Source organism: Acipenser ruthenus, chromosome 5 (genome assembly GCF_902713425.1).
Source record: "Acipenser ruthenus chromosome 5, fAciRut3.2 maternal haplotype, whole genome shotgun sequence".
In the NCBI taxonomy this organism is placed as follows: domain Eukaryota; kingdom Metazoa; phylum Chordata; class Actinopteri; order Acipenseriformes; family Acipenseridae; genus Acipenser; species Acipenser ruthenus.
Window position 1 is genome coordinate 85,972,451 of NC_081193.1, and position 17,129 is coordinate 85,989,579.

General features: G+C 38.4%; 1 protein-coding gene across 2 annotated transcripts in view; it reads left to right on the plus strand.

Annotated features, from left to right (window-relative positions):
• The first annotated feature begins 964 nt into the window (after positions 1–964).
• The window catches only part of LOC117403423 (F-box only protein 11), a 45,661-nt gene continuing 29,496 nt past the window's right edge, over positions 965–17,129 (plus strand). For both annotated transcript variants that reach the window (XR_009328757.1, XM_034005563.3), the window contains exon 1: positions 965–1,307. Coding sequence is in view for 1 of the 2 variants with exons in the window: in XM_034005563.3 (XP_033861454.1) it covers positions 1,220–1,307 (88 nt within the window). In the remaining variant the exon portion in view is untranslated. The remainder of the gene's footprint in view (positions 1,308–17,129) is intronic.

Sequence of the window (17,129 nt, forward strand, 5' to 3'; positions counted from 1 at the left end):
ACAATTATCCATTTATACAGTTGGGTTTTTACTGAAGCAATTTAGATAAAGTACCTTGCTCAAGGGTACGGCAACAGTGTCCCCCACTTGGGATTGAACCCACAACCCTCCAGTCAAAAGTCCAGAGCCCTAACCACTACTCCACAATAGTAATAATGTAGCTTTAAAGCAATTGAAAAAATACACTATCACTGTACTATTGCAATTAGGAAATGCATAGTATTCTAAGTTCCACAGAGTATTTGTTGTATTGATAATTTTTGCTGTATCTTAACTCTTATTTTGTCAGGTTATTGGCACTTGCAATGTTCTGGGTAGTCCTTCAAAATGTGTGCCTTTTACTGTTTAGTCATGTGAAGCATAGAAATGTTGTTAAAATACTCACAAACGCAATAATAAGCCAAAAGCAGTCAAAATAATAAGGTGAACTTAAAAAAGTATCCCTTTGCATTTACTCATGTGGTAATGCCTTATTAATACAGATTGCTGTGCATTTAACAAATATACCTCTACCCCCTAACTGTGACACACAACGTTTTCCTTTGTTTATTAAAGGAAAGACAATTCTCTATCAATTATGTTACTTTTTGGCAAGAATTCCCCATTGTGTTTCTGTTTCTGTGCAAGAAGAACAAGGGCTGCTTGCTTTTCACTGGTATGTCAAGTCCCTAACTCAACTCGTAGATACTACTTACTGCAGACGTGTGCTTTCAGAGTCACGTCTCCAGTTTTAGGCAGTGGCAACGCAGATTAAAGTAGCCTCATTTGCCTAAAAGGGCCACCGAATGCGACCAACCCCAACAGTGTACAATGTTTGTGTATTGCATTTTGATTTCCACTTTCTCGTATCTCATTCAGAACCCCACCAATCATTTTAAAAGAGGCATTCCGATTTGCCGTCAACACGCGGAACTATGAAACACAGACGGTGATTGGCTGGTAGTCTTCCCGTGTGAATTTTGTGTGTGTGTGTCTGTGTGTGTCTCCCCCAGAGTCAATGGCTCCTCCTGCCAGTGAGACACGGAGCTGACAGCGAGGAGTACGGGGGGGATCTTTAAGACAAATATAAATAACACCCAAAAAATAATCATTCCTCGGTGTATGAGGCAGGGATTTCACGTTAGAGGAATTGTATTTATTGTTTTGTTAGTAAGAAATAATTCTGGAAAATCAGAGGGAAGGGTTCAAATTGTTTTCTTAAAAATAATAAACTCCCCAAATGAACTCCGTCAGAGCAGCCAACAGAAGACCCAGGCGAGTGTCGAGGCCGCGCCCGGTACAGCCAGAGAGGAACAACGGAGAAAGAGGTAAGAAAAGATATGTTTACACGTCTAACAAAAGGTGGCATGTTAGAAAGAAGTGTCTCCAACGTTTAGTGTAACACAGAACCCCAGTGGGCCTGCGTTGGCGTAGGGGGGCTGAGGGCCGTGCAAGTCAGCTAGCCACCGATAGGAAAGCCCGAGGCTTCACCCACAGTGGCCCATAGTGCAGGCCGCGCTTTGTTTGGCTTGACTTGCCCTAATCCCTGCTGATCTGGGCACAGTGTTAGAGGCTTGATCCGTTCAACGCACCCTGATCACATTTATTATTTCAGGAAATAAACACTTTAAATTAGATAAACGCTTCGTTTTAGGGGATACAACACTGAATCACGTAGTTCTGCAATTATTTTTTTCTCCCTCTGTGGGGTGTAGTGTTAAATCTGAAGTAACTTGTGTTGGTACCCCCTCTACAATCATTTGTTTTAATGGTATCACAGTTCGCAGTGGAAGCTGTATGCTTGCTGCGCAGTTGGGCTAGTACTTGGTTACAGGGATCTGACAAACGCTCAAACCGAAAAAGATAACCTATAGAAATGTTTATTATAGCGCCGACGTACACGAGAGTGTGGTTGTGTGTGTGTTTATTTTTAATGATTAAAGAAAAAAAACCCATCTTGCACCAAATGTGTTTTTTTTTAATGACCAGGCCGTGGTTTGGGTGTCGATATGCCAGCCAACTGTGTTCATATCACCAGGCACCATTGTCTACAGGACTGAGAATGTTTGAAAAGTGCTGGTCGACTAATTTTGTAATTTTAAATGTAAACTTGTTTTCGGTTTGGGGTTGACGTTCGACATGATGTATATTTATCACAATAGATACATTTTTTTTTTAAAATTATTATTTTAATTTGTTTTATTATCACCTCATGGGCAGAAGATTTATCATACAACATGTTCAATGCTGAAAAACGGTCATCTTTGCCAAATTTACTGTAAGGAGTTATATTTTGACTCTAATCCAGAGATAGTGTCAATTTTTAAGTCTGTATTTTGGAACAACTTGTGATTTAACATCCAGTAGCTATATGTTGAATGTCTGTACATAACTGTGTGGTCGAGTCCAATATATTAACCAGTCTTCCTGTTTTGGTATTTTATGCTGCTATACGGTATTTGATTTTGCATAACATTCAAAACGCTAGAGGCTTTATCTTATTTTTTGTAACCTTGTCTGTTTTTAAGCCATCTCAAATCTTAGACCCAGCGATCCAAAATGTGGTAAATCTGAGAGAGATGGAAATCAAGATGAACAGAGTCCATTTATGCAATATATTTACATCTGTTCATATAGGTTTGTAAAATGTTATGATGATAATGACGATATGTGTTAAAAACTAACCTTGTTACATGGTTAATGCTTATGTGACCATATTTTATTTTTTAAATACGAATTCTGCATTTATGCATGTCGGTGAGTTAGGCAGACATGTTTTCAAATAAAGAATTATTGATAAGTAAAATTCACACAGAAAGCTGACAATTTGGATTGCAGTTGATTTAAAGAAGAGACAGCAGTCAGTGTCCATCTATTTGTGTATTACTGTACAACCGCAATACAAATGAAAAGAAGTTTGCTCTTCCCTGTGGCAATATTGAAATTGTCATCACATGGACTCCAATTTGCACCAGTTTGGCAAGTTCTATATGGATGAGAAATTCGAACAGGAGCCCATAAATTGATAATACATTGATTTAAAAAAAAACAAAAAAACAAAAAACCACAAGCCGGAGGTACAAAAAGTGAGTTATATTTTGAGTGATGACTGGTTAGGGCTGGTGACAGCAAAGAAGGCTATAGCCTAACGCTTTGTTTATCCTCAGAGCAGGTAATGTACAGGCAGACATTGAGTGCAAGCATCACATCACAGTGATAAATGTTCACCTTATATTTGGCCTCTCTGAGAAGATAAATCACCTGGTTAAAAAAATAAATAAATCCCCAAATAACAACTTTTGCTAATAAATTAACTTTGCAAATGTTACAGGCATATGAAATAGATTATCTAAAAGATGGTAAAAAAAACTAGCCTGCTAGTTTAATTATTTATTTGCATCATGACTAGCACCTGTAGGCAGCAGAGGTAAAAAGTAATTACCAACAGCCCCCACGCAATGTTGCTGTACCAGGCTGTTACCATGGTTACCGCTAGCAAAACTTAAGTTGTATAGAAGGTTCATTAACACAAAAAGGTGCAAAACCGAATGTTGCTGGATGAGGAAACCTCTAAAACCCACACATTTTGCTGCACCGGGGACATGCCGTAGAACAAGGTCAGTTTAACTTCAAATCCAGAGCTGCAGTAAAAGCTTCAACACTCACACAAGAAGCAGAAGTAATTCACATTTAAGGGATAAATGCAGGGAGCATTGTGCATATGACGAGTTAATCCTTCTATATGGATAAAATCCAAGACGGAACCAGACTGCTGTCTTCAAGTAGTGTTGATGCATACTGTAGTTGTAGATATTAAATTGCAAATATTTTGTTCTTTACCATTTTAAGGTACTGTGTTTTTATTTTAAGAAAAAATAATAATTCTGCTCGCTGTGGACCATGTGGGACATTTTATTTTGTACCGTGTGGTAGTATTGGAGTTCAGTGTATAGGTTTAGCAGTAAACTAAACTGAAGTGTTGGTTTTACATTTAAACTCGACACCCCTTTTTTTTATTTTTTGTAAGCTGCAAAAGAAAAACTGACAACTATTCACATGGTTATTGTTGTAGTGGCAGAACACATGCAGTATATCTGTGGTGTCATTAAAGGGATGACACGAAGATAATCTGTCACACCCTCTGCAAAGAAGGATGCAGTGTTTTATTTAAATTGTAGGAATCTTAAACTGGTGTTCCTTCCTGGACAAGGCTGCTATGCTTCAGGTAATTAATGAACAACTTGTATTGTGGTAATTAATAGTAGCCTGGGACTCCATATAGTGGAGTTGTTAGTATATCACACTTTAGAGCTCTATGTTTAAAGAACCGCTTATTATGAATGAAAAACATAGATATGATGTTCTTTACCACAGGTTGCTGAGAGTATCAGAATCTGGGGAAATATGGTGGAACCTGTCCCTCTGTCTGTCTGTCTCTGTCTGTTTCCACGCGGTTGCAGCGCAGCACTAGTGCCCTTTCTAAACATGGCCATGTGGATATTGTCTGTCTGTGACATTCTGCCTTATATGATGCAGCCGAATCTGTCGGCGCGGTTGATTATTGCACCCATTATTCTGGCCAACCAAATTGCTCTTGCCGTCTTAGGTGTCAGATCAAAAGACGCTGTTGAATGGGAACGCGACTTCACGTTTTTACATGTATGTTCTGTGTATGTAGGTCATAGTGTTCTTTTTTTTTTTAAATTTATTATACTAATAACTTCTAACGAGTCCTGTAATGCCATATCGCCCATAGAGCCTTATGGATTACTTGTGGAAGTGGCTTAATGTTCCAGAACATAAATGCAGTATTGAATTGCTCACCATTATGCACCTTAGCACATGTGTAGGCTTGGGGATTAAGGATGGATTGTTTCCATAGATGATAATTTAGCCTAGCTATCCATGAAGAAGTGTACAGTTAGGATAAGATCATATTCCAGTGCAGAAGCATTCATTTTTCAATATGTTCTTCGTTCAGGAAAGTTAATAACTTCTCCATGTTTGCAGTCTCTTTCAACATATCCAGTGTGTACATTATTATTATTTATTTCTTAGCAGACACTCTTACCCAGGGCGACTTGCAGTTGTATACAAATTAAAATATATATCAAGAATTACAGTACATTTAAGAGCAGGATACAAAACACAATTAATTCAGACCTAATAACAGCAAATACAAAATGCAGTACGATTTGATATCGGGGCAGTTCAAGAGCAGATAAGTGTTGATAATTACGTCAGGGTTAGATACTATGGATTGGATTAAGTGCAGGATTAAATACAGTAAAATAGGGAGCAGATAAGTGCAAGTTAAAGTGCATTAAAGACAGAGTGCTATATTGTCCAGAAGGGAAGAGTTGAGTTTTACAGGTGTTGTCTGAAGTGGTGTGTCTTGAGGAGGTGCCGGAAGGTGGTCAGGGACTGGGCAGTCCTGACATCCGTAGGAAGGCCGTTCCACCACTGCGGGGCGAGGGTGGAGAAGGAGCGGGCTCTGGAGGCAGGGGAGCGTAGAAGAGGTACAGCCAGTCTTCTACTGCAGGCGAAGCAGCGAGGTCGGGTGGGGGTGTAGGGAGAGATGAGGGTCTGGAAGTAGCATGGTGCAGTCTGGTCAAGGCATCGGTAGGTGAGTACGAAGGAGAGGAAGATTTAAGCATCATCAGCATAGAAATGGTATGAGAAACCATAGGATGCGATGAGAGCGGGTGTAGGGACAGAACAGGAGAGGACCCAAGACTGATCCTTGGGACTCCTGCTGAGTAAGAGTGAGATGTGGAGGTTAAACCGCACCAGGTTACCTGGTAGGTGCGGTCGGAGAGGTAGGAGGAGAACCAGGCCAGAGCAGTGTCAGAGATTCCCAGGTCAGCGAGAGAGGATAGGAGAATAGAGATATCGACAGTGTCAAAGGCAGCAGAGAGATTGAGAAATAGGACAGAGGAGGCAGAGGGATGAGGTTAGAGGGGGTAGGGGAGCAGTGGGAGTGAGAGGACGGGAGCGAGAGGACAGAACAGTAATGTGAGAGACAGTCATAGCCGGACAGGTGAGACAGAGAGGTGCAGTAGTAGTGGGAGGGTACAGGTCTGTCTAGTAGTTGGTGTCTTCCAGAGCGCTGCTAGGTTTGGATTTTCTCCAACAGCCTCTCCTCGCACCCTCACTTTGCAAGGGAACTGGTTAACAGCTGCTAAACTGCGATAAGACAATACTTAAGCAATACAATAGTTTCAATGCACTTCAATAGGAGAACACAACTACAAAAGCTGTATGGAAACCAATCAAATTGCAAATCAACCTCTATTCCACACTCACCTGGTACTAATCACAACAGTGGATCATCCAGTTAAAACACCACCCTAATAATGTTACTTAAATATACATAATGTAAAGCGTTGGAATGAGGCCTCTAGTAGCAACTGGGAGGGATTTGGAAAAGGTCCTCACTTTGACTGCCCTTGGACGGCTGGCGTTCTAAGACGCTAATTGCCAATTTATACTGTCCTGTAGGTCTGGAGCCGTATACGTAATACAAAATTTGCATCAATCTCACAATTCAACACACCCCAGTTTGGATTACTCTATCACTCAGTACCTTCAGCAACTCGGCGAGATTAATTGTGTTTTTGACCTAGGAATATCTTCTGCAGTTAATGAAAACATTATATCGTGCAGAAACTGTCTGGTTAGATTTGGGAATTGTTTTGGGGTCTCATTTTTGGTTTGTCGGATTACAAGCCAGGTATAACTCATATGATTCAGTACAGTAGACATGTGATCTTTATTTATTTATTTTCCACACAATAGAGGGGATCACCCCAAAGGTTGATGCTTCTTGCAGCAAAGTGTATAAAGAAAGTAAAAACAAAGTAATTATCTGATCCGGTTCTTGGCTTCTGAAACTAATTTGAGTCACATGGTTGTCAATTTACAGGTGTAATTCACCTGGAGCTGCACACCAATTAACTGTATTCATGTCTGCTATTGCTGCAAATTCTTTCTGATTTATGGCTTTTGCAGATTTAAAAGAAAGGTTTCCTCCTATCCTCTCCTTTGCAGTCTTGCGTTGAATGTAAATTCTTTGGATTGTAATGGGTTTGTTTACGCTGGAAATTTGTCAGGTTTTACACAAAAGGCAAGGGCTAGTGACGGCAGGAATATGAAAACTGGAGAGTGCTATATTTAAATGCCAATGTATTTATCAAACATGTCTTAAAACATCAGGATTTGTTTGAATGAGTTTTTTATACCATGCTCTATAAAAACCCCAACTGTATAAATGGGTAATTGTATGTAAAAATAATGTGATATCTTGTAACAGTTGTAAGTTGCCCTGGATAAGGGCATCTGCTAAGAAATAAGTAATAAAAATAAAAATAAAAATAAAAATAAAAATAATAAAATTAATAAAACATTTGGAGATGCAGTGGCGTGTTGGTGATGCAGACATTCTAATCTGGAACCTTTCAGATACTGTGTGATTAGGAGTACCATCTGTATGTGTGAGCACTGGTTTTGTATGAATCCGTTGTGATGGATTTTAACATTTTGTAACATGGACAAGGTATTTGTTGTGGATTCATGTTGAAGTACAGATTATGTATATAATTAATAGTGTGCCAACAATGGTACTATGCTTCTCCAAATGGCTCTTTATACTGCCACAAATCTGCCACCTTGGGGTGAACGGCCTGTGTAGTTCTTGACCACAAGGTGATTGTAAGGTACCATTTTTTGTCTTGGGTTTTGTGATTCTGGAGAGAGACTGAGCTGTTACACAAACACACACGACACAGGTGAAATTGTGGTACCAGTTCAGTGGGGGTATCATGCTTGTGGTAGAACAAAACAGTAAATTAATTCCATTTGTTTCCCCTCGGCTCCTGTTACCGTATCAAGGTTTCTTATGCCATGAAAATAAAATGCTGATGACATAAGAGCCATGCAGCATCCTTGGTGTCTGTGTAACGAGAGCACAAACGAATACTCTCGTACTTCTCACAAACAAAGATAAAATGCTTAAGCAAACAGTATTTTTATTTATTTTTTTTGCAGCTGTGTGCATGGACTGAGTTTGTTAATTACTATATGGATTTATACCCAGTTTTCAGAGGTGAAAACTCACACCCTGCTGTGGTTTCTTAAACCTTTTTCAGGTGATCTAAATTTGAAAGCCACCACATTAAAGGCAGCATGGAGTTTTAACCGCAAAGGCTGATGCTGTATACATTCTCAATGAAGCATTTCCGTTTTTTGAACAGACTCACTGTGCATGTTATCTGTTCTGTTAAGAAATAAGCATGGGTTATCAAAATACGTTTTCATATCGACTGGTTTGTGTTTTGCATGCACACTGTAGCAATGCAAATGTATTTTGTAAAATTCAGTTTCAATACAGTGCAAATGCATGAACAACTCCTGTTGATTGCTTGGTGGTGCTAGAATGCCACTGTGGTTCTAAACTATATAGCCCCGAATGTAAATCTGGCTACATCCCCCCCCCCCCCCCCCAAGAGTTAAGGTTATCAAAGTAAGCAGGAATGTGACGTTTAAATATCCCTGTACTAAATTATCCAGTAATTGCAAATTTGGCACCATGGTGTGATATGAAGATCATTTCCATATTATAGAAAATCTAATATTGTATTTGTTTTTCAGGTTTTCCTAGTTGTCAAAGAGTAATTGCAAATTACTATTTTTACAAGCCAATTGGGAATTGATATCTTCTTATCAGTGTTTAGCACGGTGCTCCCTCATATTTTTTACAATTTGATAAGTCATTGGGCAATTGTAATTGCACAGTTGAGTTATGTTTGACAGCAAATTTGTACTATACTTTGCCATGTAAAGACCTTTCGCTAATTATCCGTCCTCAATATTTCATGATTTGTAATTGTCAGGTGGTGAAGTAACAAGGGAGCGCTGTACTGTGTAACTGTTAGTGTATCTTTTATCGCTGAAATAGATGCAGCAGTGTTTATTAAGCATGTTAGCATTATTTAAAAAAAAAAAAAAAAAAACATTTTATAAGCCACTAAAATGTGATTAAAATGTGGATCATGGACCACGCCTACCAAAAACATGACCTTTTTGTACCGCGTGACGTTTCAAAAGGGAAACAATTCTCGGCCTGTATGTCTGGCCTACAGGTTTGTGAGATGAAGAAAAAACAAAAAATAATTTAGAAAAAAGCAACGAGTCAGGTTAAAGTCAGATGCGGTACCTTCAGTGCACGTCCAAATTTTTATTTTTTAAATAAATATATAATTGAGGTTTTATAGGAAACCACCATAAACACACACACACACTGGTATAGAAAATACAACTCGCCTTGTCAAGTCAAGGCTGTTGCGAAAGTGGGTATTGAGTACAGTATACAGTAATGAAAATGAATAACTAGCTGCAGTGATCATCTGGAAAAGAGGGTCAAGAATCAAAGGGATTACGAAGAAGGTATGATGCAATTTAAGATCATGGTTATCAGAAAGACTGATTCATGCAGCAATTATCATGCTGCTGAAAAATTTGTCACCTAAAACAACACAGGCGGGGACAAAACAACTGCTATTGAACGCCCACTCAGAGGAAATCGTTTTGTGGTCTGTAGGTTGTCTGTTTCTTAATTTCCTTGCTTACCTAACGAGTAAGTAAGTTACAGTATTTCAGTTACATTACTATTTTTGACAGAAACTTACGGTCATAATATCAGCACTCTTAAAATTATAGAGACTTAAATTATTGTTTGTGCATCATCAGGATACAAAACATGTAAATAGTTGTTGTGGCATTACCATATTAGAATGTAAACCTGTATTTCTGGATTACAAACAACTATCCAAACTTTACTGCATCAGAAAATGTGTACCACTGACGTAATGGTGAGTAAAGAAATGATTATTTTTCCATATTCATTGCTGAAGTTGTCTTGCCTGCAATGCCATCTTATCAATCCTTATGTCTACTGCACATTATTGTAATGTTTGTAATTTATCATCTTTGAAAAGATTTCAGTGTCACTGTCAGTGGTCTGCTGTTCTGTGACAGTCTGTGGCCTGTGATCACAGGCAAAATGACAAAAATGGGTGTTATAGGCCATAACAGACAATCGCTAAACTAATAAGGACTAATTACAGAGTATAGATACTGAAGCGTATATAAAAATATTTTTTATTTCCACTTTGAGCTGTGACCTGTCAACCTGAAGTGACCCTGACCAGAAAAATCACCCTGGGCTCAACTTAGACACTACCATCATGTGTAGCACCTCGTTCGACTCGTAATGAATAGGGCTTTCAAGGAAAGGAAATTACCAGGAGCACCTAACTCCCTTTTGGCAAGTTGCCAGATGAGGGGTAAGCGATGAGTTTTATTTGAACTTCAGCCCAACCCAAAACCCTGTAGGGTTGCAGGTCCTAAAATGTTAGTATTGCTATAAGAACCTTAGGGACCACTCTTCCAAATTGTTAACCCCTTCTGAAATTAGAATTTTTGGTATTTTCGTCTCATCTGACCATAGCACCCTGTTCTAATCGAAGTGCCAATGCTGTTTAGCAAACTCCAAGCGCTTACGTTTGTTGGTTGATCTCAATAAAGGCTTTTTTCTGGCAACCCTTCCAAATAGCCTATTGGCATGGAGGTGGCATCTAATTGTAGATTTGGAGACTTGGTGACCCCAAGATGCAACCGAGTACTGTAATTCTCCAACTGTGGCCCTTGGATTTCCCTTTGCCTCCCGAACAATCTGCCTCACTGTGCGTGGGGGCAAGATACACTTGCATCCTCTACCAGGCAAGTTTACCACTGTTCCAGTGGTTTTGAATTTCTTAATTATTGCCCTAATAGTGGTAAGTGGTATATATTTTTTTTTTTTGCTATTTTGTCCCCATTGCCTGATTTTATGAAGGTCAACAACTATTTGTCTCTTTTCATTTGTGAGTTCTTTGCCTTTCCCCATGGTGATGGATGACAAATGCATTTCATATGCGTGTTACCTCATTTTTATACCCCAGTGAAACAGGAAGCCATGAAAGGCCACAATACAGTTCCTTAAGACTGAGATGAACTTAAAGAAGTAGAATGTTAATGCATATTTAATTGTTTGATTTTATTTTTAAGAATCTTTAGGGGTGCCAATAATTCTGACACCTATCTTTTTGAGAATTTTTTATTACTTGTTAATAAAAAACTCTTTGAACAATTGTATTAGAATAAAAGAATATGGTTTTCCCATATATTTGAGCATAAAATATAGCTCATTACCTGTGTTTATACAGCCTTTTTTGCTCATCTTTATCAAGGGTTCCAATAGCTTAGGAGTTGTGTGTGTGTGTATGTGTGTGTGTGTGTGTGTGTGTGTATATAAATTTAATGCTGAAAACAAGTTGCAGTGTATTCAAAGCTCATTGCCACCAACTCTACAATTTGAAGAGGTGAGTCTTAAGGTGGCGCCGGAATGTGGTCAGGGACTGGGCAGTCCTGACATCTGTTGGAAGGTCATTCCACCACTGCGGAGCAAGGGTGGAGAAGGAGCGGGCTCTGGAGGCAGGGGAGTGTAGCGGAGGTAGAGCCAGTCTTTTATAATAAATACAAATCGCTTTCATGCTGAACCTGCAGCCGTCGTCATTGGTGGACTTTTGCAGTGTGACTCAAGCTTCTAAGGTCCTGTGCTTTCCTCTGCAGGTGAAGCATCACATTGATCCTGTTATCTGTACTATGGAAGCTGATAGCAATGAAGTCTGTATTCATCCTGGTCTTTCCACCACTCATGCATACAAATTCCAATTCAAAACACAGGAGTTTCACAGCTGTCACGTTACATTCACTTACAATACGGTACCACAAAATCCAAAGAATATTAAAACATTTGACATGCAGTAGTTTTAATAACATGTCTGCAAAGTATATTTTTGCACATTATAGCAAATGCACTGCAATGATGAAATGAACAAGCATCAATGAACTCCCTTTTGATCAGCTTTTAGCACATTCCTATTTTATTTGCAGTGCCTTTTTTTTCATATAAGTAATACGCACTGGGATTCACTTAAACTAAAAGAACTGAAGAAACTACAGTAAAAGAAAAAAGTTCACCTCTGCAAAGTGATCGGGGTGGCGATATTAAAGATGTTTCAATAAATTGGTGGTGTTTCCTCCCTTGTTTTTCACTTCTTTTAAACTCTTGACATTTTGGCTGTCTGCCTTCAACTAGATTGCTGTTGTCATCTGGCTGAAATCCAATATAGTACCACACCAAGCTTCTTTATCCGTCATTCACTGTTGCTGCTGCAGTAATGTAATTAAATTTTCCCAGAACGTGCAAGGTACTTGGTCACTTCTGCTTATTGGAAATGAGTAAGCTTGATTTGGGGAAGGGGGGGGGGGGGGGGGGGTGCGGAGTTGCTGGTGATGGATTGAGATTTTTGCACATGGCTATTTCTTTTTGGTCCCGCGTAGTTGAATAATTCATTTCGGGGGTGCGTTTATACCCCTAAAACCACCCCCTTAGCTACGCCACTGATCCTGAGTTTTTAATATTTTATTTTATAAACCTGTCATGTCGCTCTTTTTGCACATTATTGTTGTATGAGCTTGGACATACTGCCAATATCTGGTCTGTATTTGCATTAGGAAATTTTCTGCCTGTAGTAAAAATGATTTTAGTTATTAGCATTTCAGGAAGCACGTTGCAAGAACAACCATAGCAGTAATCATTTACTGTGCATCTTTCAAGTGATCACTAATTGCTAGAAAATCATTTCCCAGCAGCTGTTGTCTGGCCCAAAGCTTGCACAAGCTGCAGTACCGATGAGATCTGTCCAGAGACAGAGTATAGAAATACACTATGTGATACTCTTATCCTGGTACAGAACCAAATTACTAGCATTTATTTAGGGATGGAAATAAAACTTACTGTGTAGCAGTTTCACCCATTCCAGGTTTTAATATGAGCTTGATTAGCCACAGTGTATAGGTAACAAACTTGGGTGTGTCTGATTTAGTAAAACCAGAAATTAATCAAAGTACTACTTCCATCCCAGATTATTTGATGCGAGAAAAATAGGGCTTTAGTGCCCATTGGATTCTGGAAAAGGTACTTCAATGGTGTCAGGATTATGAGTTGTTTCAGTTTGGCATCTATAAGACCCTCTAACTACTAGGGGTGTAATGATTCATTGAATATCGATGCATCGCGATCATTTATAAAACGATCCGATATACGATCCATGGCCTATGTATCGCGATACAGCAATAATAAGGCTGTGTGGTCCAGTGGTTAAAGAAAAGGGCTTGTAACCAGGAGGTCCCCAGTTCAAATCACACCTCAGCCACTGACTCATTGTGTGACCCTGAGCAAGTCACTTAACCTCCTTGTGCTCTGTCTTTCGGGTGAAACGTAATTGTAAGTGACTCTGCAGCTGATGCATAGTTCACACACCCTAGTCTCTGTAAGTTACCTTGGATAAAGGCGTCTGCTAAATAAACAAATTATTATTAATAATAATAATAATAATAATAATAATATCATGCCAAATGATGTTTTAATTTGTAATCCGCCACATGTATTCATCAGCAAGTCAAAAAAAGGATTAGTTCCATTATCCAATGGTTGTATGTAAATTGTAAGTGGGTGTATCCCATTGTGCAACGTGTAGCACAGCGGAAATGCAACAAACATGTCCATGCATATATGCCGGCATCATGTATAGAAAACCGAATGACACTGTCAAGTGCAACAAGCCTTTGTCTTCCAGGAATCGCAGGTAATCTTTCCACTTATAATTAGTGCGGGGGAAAAATATCTGAATATTAGAAGGAATATTTTTTGACATGTATTCGGATACAAAAATCAGATGTTCGTATTCGTTACAAACGACAAATACTTTGCACTTACTTACCGTCTCACCAGAATTTGCGTGACCGTTTCAAAAAATGGCAAATGAAAAAAAGCTCTGTGTGATGTGAGATTAAATAAATAAATAAATAAATAAATACATTATATATATAATGTGTTGTAAATTGAACCCTGACTGACATCGATTATCGTGCAAATTCTAACGATGATTGACGATCATTAGAGTTAAAATGCTTTTTAAAAAAAAAGTAAAAAAAAAAAAAACTTCCCTCACAGTAACAGTTAACAATTTAAAGGGATAGTAAGTTCGCTTTTTATAGAGCATGGTATAAAAAACTAATTCAAACAAATCCTGATGTTTCAAGACACATTTGATAAATATATTGCCATTTAAATATAGCACTCTCCAATTTTCATATTCTGCCGTAACTTTGCCTTCGCCTTGTTTTTTGTAAAATCTCATGAATTTCCCATGTAAACGTAACGGTAAATTAAGAAAGAAATAATTATCTTTTTTTATTTGCTGTTGAGGTTACAATGTATGAATTACGTAGCATTACTTCTGGCAAATGCAGCAGTCCCTGGCCAGTGTGCCGCAGCTGCATTGATGCATTTCACTTTTTGCTGTCATATTTAATCAGAACTTTACATGACTTTGCATAGCCACTTAGATTTGCATTCTTCAGTGAATACAACTATAGCGTAATTTTTCCAAACAGTACCCTTTCCTGCAACGGAACTTTCCACAGCGACACATTCTCCGGTTGATCATTTTATTTTGCGTCTACTTGAATATGTAGAATATCTCTTTCATGCATGTATGTGGATTTGTTATTAATTGACTTGCTGCCCACATCGCAACCAAGATATGTATAATAACTCTTTCATACATGATGTATAGGCCTAATCAATTTACTTACCACGTCGCAACCAAAAGTGCTTCACATGCTGGCATGCTCAGAAGCGTTTCTTCTACGTGGATTCGTTTACACATACATTACATTACCTGCAAAAAAACTTGCTTATTGGGGGTGGGGGGGCACCACTGTGACTGTCAGTACTAACTGACTCATGGCCACAAATAAAACTAAACACGCAGTGAAAAGAAACATAAAACAAGAAGTCATTTGGGGAGCAGTTTGAATAATTTTTTTTTTTTTTTTGCAATCCCAGATCCTATTAAATGAGTCAAAGCAAGCAGAATTTAAGGATTATTAAATTAATTAAATATTTTATTAAAAAACCATTACCCAGTAACAAAAGCAATGAACATTTTTTTAATCTCTTATTTTTTTATTATTATTAGTCCTAAATAGTTACAGATTGCCAAATACTGTATTCCAACTATTGTATTGAAGCCAGTTCCCTACAAACAAAAGTTCACATTACAATACAACTATTCTACAAAAAGTTGGAAATTGTTCGAACTCTTGGAAGAAGAAAAAAAATAACCCTGAATCAGACACAAGTCCCGAGCAATTTGGTGTTTAACGTGTTTAGGGGTGCTGTGTTAATTTAGTTTGACAGTTTATTAACGTTAGTTTGTCTTAGGGCTGTGTTCGAAGGTTCGTTCGCTAGCCAGGAATTCGTAGTTTTAAACCTTCAAAGGTTCGTCAGGTGGCATTCACGCACTGTGTATTTTTATTTTAATCGTTATACGTAGCAACCCTATATGGCGCTGCTGCAGGGTATAGTATCCAAAGCACTGGGGGGGTACCTACAGCAGTGGTAGTGCTTCATTTAAAATACTAAATACATAGTGCGCAAGACGAAGTGCTATGGTAGAATATGTTTGAAACATACAAAATATACACACACTAATTAATTTAAGTAAAAAAACAGAGCACCATCTTCCCCGCTCCAGCTCGGGTTATCCAGAGGCAAACCTTTAATTTCTTAATTTGCCATCTCGACAGAAAATAGCGTAAGCTGTATTGAAGGAAATGTCTCGGAAACCCCTCTGCTGTTTGGGATTTTTTTGTTAAATGTCCAGACGACCACAAAAAATGTTGAATGCAAACTGCAAGCGACTGCTGATCTATCATGGAGGTACAACCAATCTCTGGGGTCACTTGACCAGTGTAAGTTATTATTATTATTATTATTATTATTATTATTATTATTATTATTATTATTATTATTGTTATTAGTAGTAAAATGCAACTGATAACCTGCTTGGTACAGTGACTGGTAAATATAGCTTACTTTTCGCTGCAGTTGTGCAATGCAAGCTTACTGTATATGTCGCAATCAGCTTCAATTGCGTGTAAATAAACAATGTGTATTTTTATTTAAATAAAAACATGATTACTGTTCTATATAACATATTTTAAACTACATGTTAATGTTTTATTCCATTTATATGGATTACTTGTAAAATAGGATTTTCAATCAAATGTAAACAAGTAGCTATGGTGACATCACCAGTAAATTATGCAAATTATTTTTTTTATTTTATTTTTTATGTATTTATATTTTTTAAACCTTTATTTAACCAGGTAGGTCAATTGAGAACATTCTCATTTGCAGTGACGATCTGGCCAAGAGGCGAACAATGTTACAGCATGACAAAGTACACAAAACATGAAAGAAAACCAGACAAATAACAGTGTGTAACAATTTTTTATTTTTTTTTTTGTTCCTGGGTAGTAAGTGAAAACGGGCGAATTTGTGTCTTTTCGTTCACATAGTCAGAAAAAAACAACATACGAGTCCAAATTAACATGTATTTATACTAAAGTAATACAAAAATGACTACAAAATATTTGAAGTGAGTAGTTTTTCGAGCTTTACGATTATACTGTAAATCACTTTCACGAATCCGCCCCCAAATGTAGTCTCCCATCATGTTCTCGTTATACTGTCCTTGGTAGCGGAGTTCAAAGTCCAGTATATCCTGGTGGAAGCGCTCGCCTTGCTCCTCCGAGTACGCTCCCATTTTCTCCTTGAATTTATCAAGATGAGCATCAAGGATATGGCCTTTGGGACAGCAGGGACACCAAGGCGCACTACCACAGGCGGGACTGGCCACAGCGGACCGAGTTCTCTGTGGGGAGGAACAACGTCAAGTGGGAGCCACTGGTGGACCCCCGGAAGGTGCTGATGCCACCACTGCACATCAAATTGGGCCTTATGAAACAATTTGTCAGAGCTCTAGATAAGGAGTCGGCAGCCTTCAAGTACCTTCAAGACTTCCCTAAGCTGTCTGAGGCAAAGGTCAAAGCCGGTGTCTTCGTCGGACCAAAGATAAAGAAGATCCTGGAGTGCAATGAATTCCCCAGGAAGCTCACTAGTAAGGAGAAAGCGG